This window comes from Gadus chalcogrammus, chromosome 13, assembly GCF_026213295.1.
Source record: "Gadus chalcogrammus isolate NIFS_2021 chromosome 13, NIFS_Gcha_1.0, whole genome shotgun sequence".
Lineage (NCBI taxonomy): Eukaryota > Metazoa > Chordata > Actinopteri > Gadiformes > Gadidae > Gadus > Gadus chalcogrammus.
The window spans coordinates 15,234,178-15,252,865 of record NC_079424.1 but is presented as its reverse complement, the minus strand read 5'-3'; the positions used below and the strand labels follow the sequence as shown (position 1 = coordinate 15,252,865).

At 44.9% G+C, this 18,688-nt stretch overlaps 1 protein-coding gene across 2 annotated transcripts; it reads left to right on the top strand.

The window, feature by feature from the left end:
* Positions 1-1,380: 1,380 nt before the first annotated feature.
* prdm2b (PR domain containing 2, with ZNF domain b) lies at positions 1,381-11,644 on the top strand. Of its 2 annotated transcripts, XM_056605963.1 has the most exons (5): positions 1,381-1,464; positions 1,730-1,855; positions 3,800-3,901; positions 4,523-9,045; positions 9,315-11,644. In XM_056605963.1, the coding sequence occupies exons 3-5, from the start codon at positions 3,874-3,876 to the stop codon at positions 9,330-9,332; spliced, it is 4,569 nt and encodes a 1,522-aa protein (XP_056461938.1). In that variant the 5' UTR covers positions 1,381-1,464; positions 1,730-1,855; positions 3,800-3,873; the 3' UTR covers positions 9,333-11,644. The 2 variants fall into 2 exon arrangements, with proteins under 2 accessions (XP_056461938.1, XP_056461940.1); XM_056605965.1 differs by lacking the exon at positions 1,381-1,464 and having other exon boundaries at positions 1,714-1,855.
* Positions 11,645-18,688: the final 7,044 nt, after the last annotated feature.

Below are 18,688 nucleotides of genomic sequence, written 5' to 3'. Positions count from 1 at the left end.
CCCACTACTTTTGAATCATCCGGTGACAGTTGTAATCCAAAGTTATTTCACATAGGCTTCATGATCAGATCAGATCATGAAGCAGCAGGTAAACTGGGAATCAAACCCAGTGCCTTTCGGTTGGGACCAGTACGCTCATTGCAAATACATCAACCTGCCCCCAATGTGCTTGTGTTGTTTGTATAGAAACATCCTTAATCTCACCCAAATATTCGTTCGTATCTCTTTTCAATATATGTATTTACAGACCCATATTTTAACATACACTATGCAAAATACAGTTCACAATACATAATGTATCCAATGCTTAGTATTTCACCTTTATGTAGTACTTTGAACATGTCTGTGAAAACCAAAGGGGTTTCCTTTATTATAGATGTTCATAAACTATTCAAGAATAAGGCCTATGTCTACCATATGGTTTCAGACGGGATTTCGTTTTTTAAATAAGGAGACATGTCGGTTAATTTTCAGGGGGAACCGTTATAGCAGTGGGACAGTAAACTATAGATTAAATCCCCTCCAATGTGAATAAATGATGTATGCAACTGGGAACATCTGATTTGAGGTTATAATTATGCAACAGTAGATCTCCAACTGAAGTTGATACTTTAAAAGTCTCAATAAATAAAATATTCATTGATCATTTCCATTGTTTTGTGCTGAGGTCCATCAGACTACTTCGCCACATCTGATAAACTACTAGTTGGTATTTATTTGATCTAATGTTTTGAGTGGGATAGGACATACCTGAAGGGGGTTTACCATTAAAAAAAACGTTCCTTAATAATAACAGCTACTTTCTAGCATGGATCTGTGTGACTGCATGCTGCTTTCAGCAAGTGAGACCAAACCAAAGTTGACCTTATTCAAGGTCATGTACTAGGTTATGTACTAGGTTATATTCTAGGTGTGGGGGCCACAGGCGATCCGAAAGGCAAGAGATTCTTTCCATTTGTAGGACAGAAAAAGAGGTCTGCAGTGAGCAGTAATGTGTACATATGGGAGGTAGGAAATGGATGCTGACATATTTCCTGTAATGCTATTATGCTATTTATTAGGCAACAGAATCGACGAAATAACGCGTGTAGCAATCTTTAATCAAACCATGGACGTCACAGTAACATTGAGGAGAAGAATACAGGGAAAGTATTTTAACGTTTTTTTTTTTTTTTTGGTAGGATTATTACCCATAAAGAGGCAGAGTGTGTGTTGATGCCACTGACCCCATGAAGGGGAACGGGCTGTGTTATGTGAACTGGGCACATTCTCCTAAAGAGCAGAATATGATCCCCTTGGAGATCAACTAGCCATAATCAACTAAGTGTTGAGGGTAGGTTGCAAAAGGTATTGCTTTCCTCCAACAGATGCCAACACAAAATCTTAATTCATGTCTGGCTTCCACACCAAATTCGAACCAAAGTGACTGCTGGCTTGAATTATGTTTGAAAAGACCAACAAAAGGTATTTCATTTTATCAATTCAATGACTTGTTGAAGGTTATATATTTTCGTCATTGAACTCAACTGGTGTACCATATCTCCTCCTGACACTTTTGGAAATGAACATGTTTGTATTTATAACGATATAATGTCTTAACATTACCTCCAAAAAAAATGCCCCGACTCTCAAATGTGACAGATTAGAGCGTAAACAGCCTAAATGTTTCTAGTATCTAGTAGCAAGGCCGACTGTGATTGGTGCCTGTTGTCATCTCTCATTGTTCCAGCCTATCGGGCCAGGAGAGGAGCTGCTAGTGCGGTACAGTGTACAAGACAACCCGGAGATAACAGCTGCACTAGAGGAAGAAAGAGTCAGCAGCCTGAGCAAGAAAATTTCACCCGAGCTAAACGAGGTAAGGCCCCCGTTTTGCCAATACGGGACTCTATTCGGTTTTTGTTATGAGCGAGTCGCTATGTTAAAAGTCGCCATGTTGAATCACAAGGAATAGCTTTCTTTGCCATCGACTTGGAAGTTGGATTCAGGAGCTAGCGAGGCAGATGGCTAATAGCTACCAGTTGTTAGCTCCTATCGCTTGCGATGTTTGGGCTTTCTCTCCTGAGGAATCCGAAATGAAACTAGTCGCGGTAACTCGCTTGGTCTTAACAAACATGCCTACCTGAAGGCTGGTGGTCGGGAACAATGGGTGAAACTGTGGCGAGTGTGTGTACAACTTTGAGGAGGTTTATGGAGCCTGTAGCTCGTGACGTTGTCTAGGATGTGACCTTTCCTGAGGTCCATCCATCCGCTCTGAGAGTGGCCTAGGTACTTAGCAAAACCGCCTTGTAATCTTTGCTGCAGACGCAGTTATTTTCTACATGTAGCATTACCGCTTCATACATCATGTTTTCGTTGCATCAAGTTAATGTAAAAATATCAACTCGGCCATATTGGGCTTAGAATAACCTGTTCAGCTAGTTGTCAAACTAGATGTTGCAAACTAGCATTCCAGCTAACAGGCTAGGTGTAGGCGCACGTCAGGCATACATACTGACATGGCTCAGGCTACATCAAAATTCAGAGCAAAGATGAACCACGGAGAAAGTAACGCATTGCTAATACTACATTATGTCGCTACGGTGTTACGATTCAATTGCTTCAAAAGCATATTATGTTGGCCGCAAATAGTTAATTAATTGTTCCATATCGTTGCGAATGTGTTGATTTGAAGTTCTGAAAATGAATTTCTTTGGGCATTACTGGCCCAAAAATTTGCTCAAATAGCAATTGCATGGTGTGTTTGATTAGGTTGAAGACGCCCAAACAAGAGCTAAACTTAACAGTCAACAATCCTCTATATTAGACTGCGAGTTTAATGACCTGTTTGAGATGGATTTAAATAACTTTGAAGTGAACTATAATGTAGAAGTGTAATATGGCCCCTTAAGGAGAACAGGAAGTCTTCAACATTTCACATACTGTTGTAGTATGTGTTATTTTTGTGCCCAATTTTTTGCTCTAAAGAGCTTTAATTTAAAGTTAATTTAAAAGGTTCAAATTTGAGGAAATGTAGCCCTATGTTGTGTATGGGTTCACACCTCTATAATAAATGACTTGGTGGGATGTGGGGCAAAGCATTTCAAACAAATTACTTATGTTATTGAAATACTCACAGAAATATGTTTTTTTTCAAAAGCATTTTTCAAAGATAAAGACCATTTAATCCTAATTCCGAGAAATTACCATATCCAGTCACTGCAAATGGATATAATTCGTTTTTTTGTCGCCATGGTGTATTTACTCCTTGTCCCCATCTGAGATGTTCCGGCTGCTGTACATCTAGCAGAAGCCCTTAACCATGCCAGTGGTCTGATCTGAACAGGCCTCTCTGTACATGAGTTCTAGGCCTGGCTGAATGTTCTCTTTTGACACACCCTTGTGATTAGTAGCTCAAGCCACAGCCACCTGGAACAGGACACACTTAAAACTCAGTCTCCATGCTGGATAATGGCCAACATCACATCCACTCATTGTGTCAGTGTGACTACTATGTCATATAGTTGTATTTGATTTTCAAAGCAGACTCGGTTAAATTGAGGTGATGACGTTACGATTGTTATGCTCCAATAATAGATTATTTAACTTTTGTGTAATTTTACCTCATCTTTCTTCAGATTTTGGCATGAATGCAGTTAATGTGCGACAATGTCTATTCAATGCCTGTAGTGGGTGTTTTATATCTTCGTTTATCTAGCTTTGCATTTCCTTTATTCTTTCCCTTTTTGGATTTTTTGAGTCTATGTTTGTAAGCATATTCAGACCTTATTAACCCATATTAATGTGTTGTGTGCACCTACAGCCAGAACAAATCTTTTGGAGACAGCCAGGCGGGCTGGTTTGGGAGGATTCAAGCAAACAAGTGAAACTTAACCCATGACAGAGATGTGGGAAGGGGAACAAGGTTAGTGTTGTGCATAAAATGGATATCTTAAAACTTGTGTCTACTTCTTGACCGTCTAGTTTCCATACGTAATATCTTGGCCCACAATTTGTTGTGTCTATGAACATGTTGGTCAAATAGCCTTTTATTGAATATAGGTGTGACCAAGATTTTTGTTCTTAAACAAAACATTGTTTTCATTTTATTGAACTCTTTTGTGTTACTGTGGGGAGTTATTATAAAGCTTTACAATTGATTAATGTAGTGTTGGGATAAACCATGATACACAGGCTCAACAGTGTTTTCCAGGCATTTACCGTACAGCTTAGTCAATAGAAAATTCAGATTCAGAATCAGATTCAGCTTTATTGGCCAGGTTTGCGAACAAACGAGGAATTTGACTTCGGCCCCTTAGCTCTCTATGATTCCTTTTGAAGGTTTAAGGTTATATTAGGCATCACATGATCGTTTTTTTTCAATCTGTATGATTTCAACATCTCTGAACATGCAATGCTGAAACAATGAGGATGGGAAGAAAGTGTCTGGATCTTACTTAGTTTCCAAATGTTGCCACACCGCCTCAACTGTCAGAAATCAATTGTAGCCTGACTTTTCTACCTTTTTTCGCATCATTTTCCTCAGGTCCTAAGGAGGAGGTGGACGAGAGGCCTTCTTCTTCAGGTCCTGTGCATGCAGAGATGAATCCTGCTCCTGTTGAAAGTCCTGCTCCTACAGATGTGCAGGACATGTCTGTGGTCATGATTGATGGGAAGGAGGAGGAGCTGGAGACTAGGGTCGACAAAGCAGGCGATGCAGTCGAACCACAACAGCTGCCAACTATGCAAACTCCTCAGGAGACATCTTTGACAGCTGAGTCGAGAGAAGAAGAGGAACAGTTTCCTAACTGCGGTAAACCTGGCGGGGAGAGTCCCCAGGACTTGCAACCTAAGTCGGATTCTGCCTCTCTGCAGGGCCAGGAACTGGAAAGCCTGGATGCGGATATCGACTTTGATCATGACCCTGACGGCGACCTTGAAGGTGACCTCCAGGGAGAGTCTCATCCATGCCTGCACTGTGAGCGCCACTTTTCCACCAAACAGGGTCTTGAGCGACACATACACATTCACACCACAGCCAACCAACAGACGCACCTCTTCAAGTGCCGCTACTGCGGAAAGTCCTTTGGCTCACAGGTTGGACGGCGGAGGCACGAGAGAAGGCATGAGAGTGGGGCTAAGAAGAAGCCCGGCTCCTTGGCAGGAACTGCCAATCTCCTTAGTTCAGGAGGAAAGGCTGGTGGTTCAAGTCCTGAATACACAAGTCCGACCAATTACATAGCCATAGGCTCTCAATTTCCAGTAGCGCATCAGCCCATCCCTGAGTTGGCAAAGAAAGAGTCTAGGCCTGAAGCTGACCGACCTTTTACATTGGAAGAGTATGGTGAGTCCAAGGAACTGCATCCCTGTAAATACTGTAATAAGGCCTTTGGCACTCACACCAACATGCGAAGGCACCAGAGAAGAATACATGAGCGCCACTTACTGCCAAAGGGTGTACGCAGGAAAGGCATGCTGCCCCAGGAAGTGTCGGTCCAGAGGCTGCCAAATGAATCCCCCAGTGGCAGCCCCCCCCCTGTCTATGTGCCCAGCGCCGACACAGAAGACGAGGCTGACAGAGATGAATATGTAGTGGACATATCCAAAAATATCTCTGAAAATCTGAGCTTCTACATTGATGGAAAAATTTTGTCAACCAGTACAGTTAGCAACTGTGAGGTGATAGAGGTCAATTCTAGGTCTGCAGCACTGTTTGGCCTTGATGCAATGATAATCAGCCCCAGTCAAATCAGCCAGGCATTCAAAGTGGAGAGCAAACCTATTGCTGGAAAACCGTTGGTGTCCAACCTCGGTCAGCCAACATCAAAAAGGAGAACTACGACACCGCCTCTTATTCCATCTCTCAAAATGGAAAATGAAACAGGATTTTCTGCATCTTCTTCCTCATCATCATCATCAACCTCTTCCTCATCAAATGTATTAGTAGGCGGACTGTTCTCCCAGTCCACAGAATCATTAGCATTTCAAAAAGAAAAAACAGTCTATCTTTCCCCTAAGCTGAAACAGCTCCTTCAGTCACAGGACAGTCAGATGTCCACCATTTCCCAGATAGGAGACAGCCATAGACTGGCCTCCCCTCTGTCGGTCACCTCACTGCCAGGGGCCTCGGGTCGGTTCAAGAGGAGAACATCCTCTCCTCCGTCTTCCCCACAGCTCAGTCCCACACAGAAACTGGATATCTCTAAAGCGGAGGTCGGAAGCTTGTACACTCTTAAGGTGCCAAAGCTGGAGGGCCACCGCTTGTCCCCTGTGTTGAACCTTACTATCCATGAGGACGGAGATACTGTTTGTACCACTGAAAAGGACATGTCTAACCGGTCTTCCTCCAACTGTGGTGGAAATGCCTGCAATCAGCAACCCTTGGACCTGTCCAGCTCTGTCAGCAAGCGGAGTGACGTAATTAGCAAGACGCTGGGCGATTCTGCACTAGATCTAAGTATGCAGCGGAAGAGCACCATGGATCCTGAGTTAAAGGGCAATCCACCACCACAGCCACCGACCAAGAAGAGAAAGCCAAACACGAGCATGCTTGAGAAGGTTCTGATGAATGAGTATGCTGGCCTCACCTCGGCAGGAGAAGAGGGCCCCGCTGCCTTGTCGAGCCTCGGGCCACTTCAGCCTCTCTCCCCAAGCATGACGTCGGAATCGGCCCACCCATCGCCGCCCTCCCTCACGCCTGTCACCATGAACCCCTCCTCCCCCGCCACTTCCAGCATGACCTCCCCAACACCCCCTCCCCCAGTTCTGCCCACCATACCACCAGATATGCCTAGCTCTCCTCGTTCAGAGCCCTCCGACTGCTCTGTGTCCAGACCTCTCCCGGTGCTATCACCCAAGAGCTCTCCCAGGTCCAATGTGGACGAGGTTCCGTCTGATACGGAGGAGGAGACATCGATGGCTCAAGAAGTCCAGCACAGTGTTGATGAGAATCACGAGCAACTTGATTCAGCCCCTCACACACCAGTCAAAGATCCTCTAAAGAGCTCATCCACTCCTAGCCCAACTCAGCCCACACCAGCAGAGCCTCCCACTGTGGAGTTTGAAGTTCTACAGAAACAAGACAATTGTCTGACCAACGGCAAGCCGGAGAGTAAAGACCCCGGCTCCATAACAGATGCCAAGTCCTTGTCCCCTGACTCTGCGCCTTTAACATCCCAACCACACTCGCCTGCAGTGCCCACATCTACAACCACATCGCACAATACATCCCCACCAACGCTGTCGCCATCTGTTGTTCTGCCCGTGAAAAAGAAGGATCCCGTTCACTACTTGGAGGGGATGACGGACATAAGCCATGACGCAGATGACTCGACATGTCCTGCTGTAAAAGAAACTCCCAAGGAGAAGGGAGAGGATTCGGAGACCTTCTGCAAGACCTTTGAATGCAACGTCTGTGAAGAACCATTCCCCTCCATAAAAACTCTGAACGGGCACATCGTTGCCCACGCTGTTGATTGGCCTTATAAATGTGAATTCTGTGTGCATTTGTTTGTGGAGGCCCGGGCCCTGCTAGCTCATCGAACGTCCCTACACGGCGTAGGCCGGATCTTCGTGTGCTCCGAATGCTCGAAGGAGTTTGCCTTTCTCTGTAACCTGGAGCAGCATCAGAAGGATCTGCATCCGAGTCAGACCTGCACGCACACCACGGTGGAAAGTGGCAAACTGAGGCCACACAACTACACAGACCCATCCAGGGCCAAAGAGGAGAGCCGACCCTCCACACCAGCACCAGAGAGCGAGGAGGAAGCAGCTCCAGAGAGGGAGCCCACTGAAAAGGCCCCTGAGGTTAACGGAAAGTCGGCAGACGATGAGCCGGAGCCAGAGGACTCCTCAGAGGAACTGTACACTACAATAAAAATCATGGCCTCTGAGGGAGGGAAGCCCAAAGGCCCCGACGTCCGCCTCGGCCTCAATCAACACTACCCTAGCTTTAAGCCGCCGCCTTTCCCCTACCACAGCCGATCCCACGCCGGCTCTGTTGCCTCGGCCACCAACTTCACCACCCACAACATACCGCAAACCTTCAGCACAGCCATCCGCTGCACAAAGTGTGGCAACAGTTTTGACAACATGCCTGAGCTGCACAAGCACATATTAGCCTGTGCGAACGCTAGCGATAAGAAGCGCTACACTCCTAAGAAGAATCCCATCCCTCTTAAACAAATAGTGAAGCCACAGAATGGCGCCTTGTCACCAGCCGCGGCCAGCGCCGGACAAAGTGCTTTCCGTCGAATGGGCCAGCCTAAGAGACTCAATTTCAATCAAGAGGCCTCTGGCAAAGCCAAAATGAGTTCCCTTAACAAGAAGAAGAACCAGTTGGTCCAAAAGGCGATTTCACAGAAAAACAAAACGGCCAGCAGTGTGAAAAAGGCTTCTGTTAAAGTGGAGGAGCAGGACCCCGAGCCGCACATCTGCCCTCACTGCAGCCGCGAGTTCACCTACCCCGCCAGTCTCAGCAAACACATTGCCATCAGCTGTCCCATGAAGCCTGAGCCCAAAAAGAGCAAGAAAGGGGACGTTAAACAGGATGCACCCCAAATGAGCCTGAGAAGGAAAGCCACAGATGCGGACGCCCCCGATTCGGAGCCCAAACCGCTTGGGAAGACCCGGGCTCGCAGCTACGGTGCTGCCGAGCCTGAACTCCTGCCGGCCAGCAAGGGAAGAACAGGCGCTCCCGTGGGCCGGCCTAAAAGACCTGCCTCGTTCCCGGCCTCACCAGCGGTGACTGGTAAAAAAAAGAAGAAGGGCCAAGCTCACTCTCCACCACCACCACCACCTCCTGCCATGCCGGTCCCAGACACTCCAAGTGACCCGGCGCAGCGACCTGCTGTGAAAGCACAGCGCATGGGGAAGGAGGCGGCGCCCAAGAAGGCCCCAGAGGGCAACTCTCCGCTCGGGCAGCAGGCGAAAAAGGAGGAGCGCTTTTCCCTGCGAACCAGGGAGAGGGTGGGCGGACCGGTCACCAGGAGCCTGCAGAGCGTCAACACGGTGGCTACCGTGGAGGTGAAAACCGAGCAGCCGCTCGTCCCGGAGACAAAAGAGCCTCAGGTGTGTTATTGACTAATGCACCATTTTAAGTAGATTCAAATATTTTAATTGGAGTACAAACAGAATTTGCTTAGGGTGAATAAATGTTTTTAATATTTGCTTGTTTAGTTATTTTAAGTCAAGGTCCTAGTAAAAAATATCATGTCCTCGATCAAGTCAATGATATCGAGGTCCCATCCTGTCCCCTGACGCAAAAAAACGCCAGGTGCATCAATTGAGACCATTGATCCAAGCAATAACATTGCTTTTGTACTCTTGTGTTTTTCCAGGAGACGCCGTTGAAGTGAGCTATGCAGACATGCTGGTCATTGCCTGGGAATGTGATGCTCACCCTCCCTTTGTGAGATGTTCCGGACTAACACTTGGTGCTGAGAGCACCAAGGTGGCCCATTAGCGAAGACTGTATAGCGGCCAACGCTAGTGAAGTCTGTTTGCTCGCTATGGCCTCGCTGGCTGTGAAGAGGGAGTCCTCTTAATCTTCCATTTATACTCTCAACTGAGCCTGGATTTAAGCCACCTGCAAAAAAACCCTGATGAATTTAAAAGAAAAAACCTGACTAAAAGACATTGAGTTTTTGGTTACAAATCTGTGTCAGTACTAGACACGACAACATTAGGGTTCTGTTGTTTTAAAACTGATATATTGCAAATGGCAATCATGTATCAGTACGCAAAACTAGTTTGGTGTCTCTTTTCCGTTCTACGTCCTATTTGTTTATTTGTTTTAATTGATCTTCAGATGTTTCCAGAGTATCATGCATGTGCTGAATAGATGCATATAAACTAGAAAAAAAAGCCATTCTTCCATATCATGTCATGTCCCACGTCTACATAAGTAACATTGAGTTAAAAATGAATATGTATGTTTTTGATTTTAAGATTTTCTAGTCATTATATTGTAGAATATATCCATTTTTTTTTTTTTTTTTTTTTGGGAAACAAAGGTGAAACGGCAGTGGCTTACTGCAGAACTTGGTCCTCAGGAACACTGTATATGTCTGTATGTGTTGAAAACGTGTACATGGAAATGGCTGGGTGTGTGTGTGTGGCCTGGCGGCTTTGTTTTGCTCTCAACTCAAGTATATTCTCGCTTTCTTCTATTGTGCTTACCTGAACAACGTAACATTGTTTTGATTGGTTCCGATAACAAAATGGTGGTAATGTAAGGGCCCTCCTTTTGTAAAGAATGTAGGTTACCAGATTTGGAAAAATACTGCCAGAAATGTCCATTATTTTTTCTAACACTTTGGGTTAAGTGCCCCTCCCCACCGGAAGAAAACATAAATGAAACTAATGTGTCATTCTTACAGCACTTTAAATGAGCTGCCAAAATTCTAGTTAGATCAATAATATGTAATGTTACCTGTATGTGTACTGTTGTACACAAGTGACACATGGTTTGCCACACCATAGGTTGTTGGAAAACTATTCTGATTATTTGTTTTCCTTTTAATTGAACTCTAAAGTAGTTTTCTGTATTATGCTATGCCAAAAAGAAAAGCACAGGTTTGAATTTTCTGGGGGATTTACACGCCGATCATAATCATTGTGATATTTCTCGAGAACTCTTGAAATATTTGATTACTTTCAGGAATAATGCTGGTCTACCATAACTTTCAACGTTTTCGTTGAGGCGTCTTTTTTGAGACTGTGTGTAGTGCATGTAATGATGTACAGTCAAGTCCCTCTACAGCAACAAAATAAGGTGTATTGTTTCCTTTTAACAATTCTCTTCCCACTTCTCACTCTGGACCATATGTGAACCAACCATGATGCAGATGGGGGCAGTGCTCCATGGCTTGTAGCATGTTTTAGAGAAGGACCCTTAATGGAATATCATTTAGGTAAGGTAATTTATGTTTCCATGAGAAATATTCGTACATGTTTTGCCTTTTAGCAATATGTATTTTAGGATGAACAAAGACCGGTATCCCTAATGACCTCAAGCAAAACGTTACTGTAATTGACATAATAAAAGTTTTTCAATTTGGGTTAATTCCTTTTAGTTATTTTTTCCATTTGAGTATTCCTGACCTTTCCAATTGACTGTATTGGGACTTGCTTACAATTATTTTAAAGATCGGTCCATACTGAGGGGGGATCTCAGGATGCACCTTAAGGCCTTTGCAATGCATTCACTCTGGGAATGTTTTCAATCCTAATTCGTTAATGGCAAATTTAAGGACAGCTTTCCCTTAGAATACGAATAATGACCTAGCATCTTACCTAGCGTTTCTAGGTACACCGCGCAGGCAGAGGTGTTGACACCATGGAGCAGCCATTGCAACTGACCACTAGGCTATATTATCGATGCGATCAACAATATAAAGGTAAATAACACACGACCCGATCATAGTTTTGGTAGTATAATAATTCAAAAAAGATTGTAACATTATCTCTATTGGTTTGGGATATATAACACATCAGTGAACGTTGGAGCAAGAGCTGGACGTAAACGTACTTAATTTTTGATTAAGTATGCTTTGACGCAATCCAGGTTCAGAGGCACTGTAAATAAAAATGTGTTACATTTTTATTAAGATGAAACTAATTATGTCAGGGTCAACCTCTTATGGCGTTGATGTGAATAAACATGCGTTTAAGCAAAAACTTTTTTCGGGACTATTCAGTAGTTCTATGTATAGAACTACTGAATAGTCCCGAGGACCCAAATGGTTGCGAAGTATAGCAGGTCATTCTTTGGTATCAAGGTTTAACAGTCAAATTGCACTTGATAGCAGTTGGTACATTCAAAGGGATGATCTATTGAGCTAAAGCCAGACTAAATTGCATGACATTTTTGTAATGAATACCATTAAGGTGTATCCTTTAATTTAAACCTTATGAAGACATGTCTCCTAAAATGATGGTAAATCGATTTTCATCCATTCCCATAAGAAAAATGTAATTTAACTGATCAAGCTGGAAAATGGGCGTTTTCTAATCCCTTCTTTATTTTAAAGTCATAATATTGAATCTAAACCTTTAAATATGGGTTTGACAGTTTGATGTTTATCAGTCGAAGACATGCTGTTAATACTCATACTGTCTTGCAGGCATTTTCTTCTGTCCGATAACCAAACATGAATTATGATCCCATTATTAATATTATGATAATCAACTTGGGTTTGTGCTTGTGTGGAATGATGTGGTATTTAATGCAACCATCCATGCATTTTTTGCCTTTCCCAGTAAAAATGTGGGCTATAAACCTTTCAATAGATCCATTCCCCTAGATCTCTAGGCTTGCGCTGTGCTTTGATGCTGAAATACCTGAACATCTGAGATTGGGAAATGAATTTATAAGAGCTAGCCCAAAAGTTCACCCAGAGTTGAAAGAATTCCAGGGATCTCAGTGTATTTCCCAAAACTTACTAAGTAAACAGAATTTTTTTATTGTACAATCCAAGTCAGCAGTAAATACTGCAGTATACCCTGGAAACACAATCTATGGATGTCAGTGAGGTATGTTTAGGCATCTACAAATTGTACAGGCTTTACTCTACTAGTCTGAAGACAAACCATGTGTAAATCATTTATACATTTAATGCAAATTTCACACTACTTTTCGGATGGTGGCCAACATTTCTGAACATAAATCTCCATTGAAATGTTGCCTTTAGACTCATGAAATCTGTGCCATCCTGAAGTCAAACTCCATTTTTGTGCTCTCCATTACCACAGAGGCCGCTGTGTGTCTGTTATTGATGATAGATGCGGTCTCTGAGGCTGCGTGTGCCATCAGCTGAAATTAGTTCTGTCCAGGCCCCATCCGTCACAGTCCCCCTTGAACGGGTTATCTAACCGGCACACCACAGGAGGGGTGGCAGGGCTGGAGCAGAGAGGTGGCGGGCGCTCATAACATCGCTCACCAAACACAACTAATAACCGACAAATAAGCTGCGAGACTGTTGAAGGAACCGACAAAACTCTGTCTGTTCCATCCGTGTCGATGTAAGCGTCACACATTGATGGACGGGGCTGAGGGCTCACATGTAATACCTGGGCTGCATGTATTTGATGCACTGTTGCATATTTCACCATAGTCCTCGGCATGGGGAGAGATGTTTATTTGACCCTGGTGTTGGAGAATTACGGTTTACGGTTTTCCGAATGGAGCCTGTTGTTTACGGCCTCTCCTTTCCAGAGTGTGCTTGTCAGCATGTGCGCGTGTTTGCGTAAATCCTTGTCTTTGCGTGTGTGCACGTGCTCTATTCCTTGGGTGTGTGTGTGGTTGTGTGTAAATCCTTGTGTGGCTGAGTGTGGGTGCGTGTATATCCTTGTGTGTGGGCAGTACTGCTGTGCCATACTCGTGCTGTCAGGTTGAAATAGCGCTGCACTCTCTTGATTGCTGTGCACGACTCCTGATTCCTATTCATAAAAATGCAATTTTGTGCAGCATTGCGCCTGACATCACAAAATAAACTAGGATCCAGCCCAGAGAATCCGATTTAGGGAGCAGGATGTGGACCAATATACAATATCTGAGTCAAGATTGTTTACACATAGAGGGGGATTCGATTTCGGCAGCGCTTGTTTCACTGCAATAGAGAGACGAGAAGTCAGTAAGACAGACAATAATCAAACCACACAAACATTATACAAATAAACAACGTTTTATGTTAGACACAGTGGTATACATAATAGCCCTTCTAAAATACTCACTTCATGTTTACTTAATTGCTGAAAAGTGAAGTATATTTAGCTGTTTGTTTATCAAAGGCTATTAAAACATGCTGATATATGTATTTTGATGGCTGGATAGCTCATTACACGTAAAAGGCCCTTAAGCTAGGCCTCTGCCATCTTACAGGCTTATAAGCAGAGACATCTTTCATGGAAGACTTGATTACCGCAGGGTCATCTTAAAACACACTCTCACACACACAGGCAATTTATGGGTGTAATTTGCCTAATCTGCATGTCTGCAAACTGTACCCCTGGTCTCTGGAGCTGCACGCTAACAGTGCTAGGCACTGTGCCACCAGTAATACTAATAGCTACTAGGTAAACAATAATTGCTACAGTCTACGTGCTACATGCTTTCGATAACGATACGACATCACCGTTTTTATGCCTTTGCCTCAATGATTTTTTCCTCCCCACCGTAGATAGGGCCTACCTGTTTCTATTATCCTGCTAGCCTCAAACGAGGAAATGTCCTGTCATTTCTCCTCAAAACCGAGGAGGAGCGCGAGTCCCTTTGTCAGGGCTGAGGGCTCTGGTGCGGCAGAATACAAATACAGCAGTTTGAGGGATTAGGGTTGCATGATGTCAGAAGGCAGCCTTGCTAAAAGTTTGAGCCGGAGGAGTTGCTGTGTAAAACTTTGGACAGTTTAGGGCTGGTGTGTTGGTATGTGAAGACCTGTGACGTCCGGTTTGACGCCCCAGTTTTGGGTTTATTGTGTCGTAATACTGTCAGAGGCCTCAGTGCTACACAGTGTGTATCACTCACAGCCCCCTAGCTGATGTATTTATACACAACGGTATATAATGTTTAATGTCATATGGGTGCTGTCTAATATTGTATAACCCTGTAAATCCTTTTTTATGTACTTTATGTTACTTGCAACGTTTCAATTGTGTAACCTTATAAATAGCTTCCATGTCAGGAGAAAGTGTTGGTTCAGATGTTTCGCTGAAAGGAATCAAGTGTCATAGCAGCAGCCCCTGTAGTTGTGCGGACCACCGTGCTCTACCGCCTGACCCATAATTAACCTGTAAAGGCGATCGCAGAGGGAGTACATGAGGATAGATGTGCTGCACATTCATCCCAACGACTACGTCATTAGGGCTTTACTACGAATATTTCCAGGTTGAATCAAAGGGAGTCAACCCCCGGCGCGTCTCTGTGAAGAATCCGTATGAACACTGGGGTGCGAGTGATGAAGAGCAGGCGTTGCTGGGATGGGACTCTGAGCTGCGGGCTGGGCTTTGAGACTGATCAAGGGGATTGGTCGGGCGTAACAGAGAAAGTTGAGATGTTAAAGGAGGGAGATAACTAGAAAGAGAGAGAGAAGAGCGCCGTGCAGAGCTAGAGGAGCGGAGGAGATGAGTCGTCTTCTCCCCTCGTCCCCAGAGGACGGCACACCGCTGCCTTTCCCCTTCGCATAATGGGCACTGGAGAGGGAGGGGAGGGGAGTTGAGGAGGGCTGGGAGGGGTACGATGGGGGCTGACTCACTCGCTTGTGCCATACTATTCGGCTTTGACCCTCTCCTCTAGAAGACTCCCTATAGTCTCCCATGCCCACATGCCTCTCCTCTCCCGTCCTCTCCTGTCCTTTCCTCTCCTCTCCTCTCAGCGGCCTGCAAGCATAAAAACGTCCACGTCAACCTGCTGATATGGCAAAAAACATCCCTGCATCTGACACTCATTTTTTTGCCACTTTCTCCGCCACCCCAATCCCCCCCCCCCCCCCCCCCCCCCCCCCCCCGCAGCCCTGTACACACACACACCTCCTACACCCACATACTCACGGATACGCATACGCACGCAGAGAGAGTTTGAGTGAGAGGGGGGGCACGGATGGGGACACGCCCCCCTCATTAGCTGTGCGGGGAGCAGCGCTGCTGGTATTGGCTGTGCTGGAGCCGCTCCTCTCCCCTCGCCAGCAGCAGCAGATCAGCAGCGGCGACAGAAGCAGCAGCAGATCTGGTCCGGAGGAGGAGAGCAGCTGTGAGCCCCAGTCCAGGAGACACTTCACACCGCAGCTCCCACGGAGTGAAGGCAAGCCAAACTGAATGCTGCGTACTTTTCTCTTCATTCTTTCTCCCCTCCGCTGTCTTTTTCTTTGTGTCATGCGTTGCTGTGTTCATCTTTGTGTTCTGGCGTGATGTTACTGTGTTGTTGGCACGGGTATTACCTCCTTAACAAACCCCTCTCCTCTACTCTCCTCCTCTCTCCTCTCCTCTCCTCTCCTTTCCCCGCTCCTCTCCTCTCCTCTCCCCTTGTCTCCCTCTCCTCTCCTATGTGCTCAGCGCGTGTCAGACATGGAGGACACTCTCACCTGCAGCCATGCCACCTTCTCACAGGTGTTTGGACACCAGGGACAGCTCATGCAAGCCAGTGAGTAGTACGCAGCTACTAATACCTCTTCCTGCTCCACTGGCAGAGCGCATCGTTGGCTGGTTTAGTTTTGGTTTATTGCGTTTATTTTGTCAGGGAACACACAAATTCATAAATGTTGCAGAAGAAAAGCATTGTGCCAGATTCAGTTCTAGCTTGTTCCATTTGCAGTACTGGGAAGGTCGACACAAATACTTATGCAATGTATTTAAATACTGGTGATAAGAACGACTCGTATTGAAATCGAGTCATCGATTCAAATCCAAATGGACGGTATCGAGTCGGGTCGAACCAATCATCTCCGCTCTGGGACGATGACCTCACAAGCTCCTCTGGTTGTATTTTATCTGCCGTATTGATTTATGTCGGTGTGTCAAACTCGGAGGAATTCAACGTGAACTAACCAGTATGAATCTCTTCTTGTTGCGACAGCGCTGTGAGTAGCCCCTTAATAGAAAGGTGGATGTTTTAACCTAAGAGCCAGGTAGGACTCTGTAGTTATTTATATCACTGCAATAGTATGCATGCAGGCTCCCAGAGAGCCTCTCCTGTTATGTGCAACCTATTTAAATCTCCACAGACCTATTTACACCGCCGATCTGCGTGGAACTCTTAACTAAAACTCGCCCATCGTTGGGTTTCGGGGTGCCGGACTATAGCCGCACTTGCACTTGTGTGCAATATGGACTGTTGCAAGGCAAGGCGATTTTATTTATATAGCACTTTTCATACACGATGCAGACTCAAAGATGCGACCTCTATAGTTAATTAATGTGTGATTGTCATACCACTTATCAGGTTAAATATGTAACTTCAGCTTCCATCTGGTTGCTGTGGTAACCCACCGTGGACTGGAGAGCAGGTCTTTCAGGGAATGGGGTTTAGTTACTATTTTTAAACAATTCAATGTTACTGTGGTGGCTTTGGAGCCACCCCAGGCTCACTAAATGTCATCTTGGTTTATTGGCTGCTTCTACATCACAAGGATTTGACTGCAACCGATGATATCTTCTTGGCAATTCTGTTGAAATAGTCTGGTATATACCTGGTGATATATATTCACCTTCCATAATTGACTGTGGAATCGAGTTGGTCAGCTAAAGAGAGAAATAGTTACATTGATGAAACCCTCTTTTTATGGTGAAGTTAACTAACGCTGTCAGATGGATTCTCAAAGAGGCTCTCAGTACTCTGGCCGAGTGAATAATTTAAATTAAAAAAATTCCATTGATTTCTTTTGATTTTTCAAGACCACGAAAAGAGGTGAACGGACCTTGAAACCCCTGAATTCAAAATGTATTACGCTGATGGTCTCACCGTGCACAAGTTTATGGTCAGACTTATTTCTCCCCCGGAAACGAATGAGACAGGGCTTTTAGGGGGGAGAGAGAGGGAACTTGATTCTCTAGAATTATTATGTCAGACACCTCATCCCTCATTTGGCTTTTCTGGCTTCACACGGCCGTGTGGTGAGATCTCTTTCGCTACCTTTGATGCCTTCCTTCAACGCTAAATGCAAAGTGACTGCTCACAGTCACACGATGGCTAATGAGGCTGGCCCCTGGCGTTGATCAGAATAAGAAAAGGCCATTACACTCGCAGCCAACACTCCCACTTTCTGATGCTTCCTTAAATTCGTCGCACCCTGCTCTGTGTCCCATTCATTGTCACCTGGAGAGAGGGGGAAACGGAGGTGGAGGAAGCAAGAAAGACGCAATTCAAAACAAAGTCATTATCGGCAATTCATCAGAGGTGCCTCTGTAATGAGACATAATGCTCTGTTTGTATCCAATGATAGCAGCACTAGTCAATATTGAATACGTGACCCAGGAGCACACAGTCCTTCTGCGTGATCTAATGGGCTGTGTCATGATTGATTTGAGATACTTGCTATTTAAGAGTCAGAGCTATCCCGGACAAGACGAACGAGCAGTGATGTGGCTATTTTATTGACCTTACTTGCATTGCCATTTCCGCACTCTCTTCACCAGAGGACTCATTTGGAAGTCGTTTCCGATGGTTCTTTTGAATGAACTGCTGCGTTAATACTGTTTTGATAAACGGCTGCAAATTACTTACAAGTGTGGAGATTAATATTCTGCCTGACTGCCTCAGACTTAGAGATGGCTGAAAGCTACTTGACTAACTGTTTGGTTTTCAAGGGCCGTTTGGTCCAGTGATTCTCTCGGCGCCAACTATCTGGGTGAAACTTAATGGATCCAGCTGTTTTTCATCCTCTCTGTTGCAATTGACAAGCTTTACCCTGAACCAGTCACGGGGAAGTGTCATTGAGCTGTTTGATTGATCTATAGCAAGACAAGGATTAGCCACATTTGTCCTATGATACTGAAGTTACGTGATCCGTGTTTGACTGTGGGCTGCTTGACTTGTACTTTATTATGCAGATGATGCTCTGATTGAGCTGCGGTGGTTCGCTGTCAGGTTCCTCAAGCAAGTAGGGCAAACCAGCAGATAAGCCAAAACCAATAGGATTTTTTTTTGAGGATCCAAGCCTGATTCGTGTAAATAAGGCTTTTAACACTTTAACAATTGTATCTTGTGATGAGGTTTTCAGAA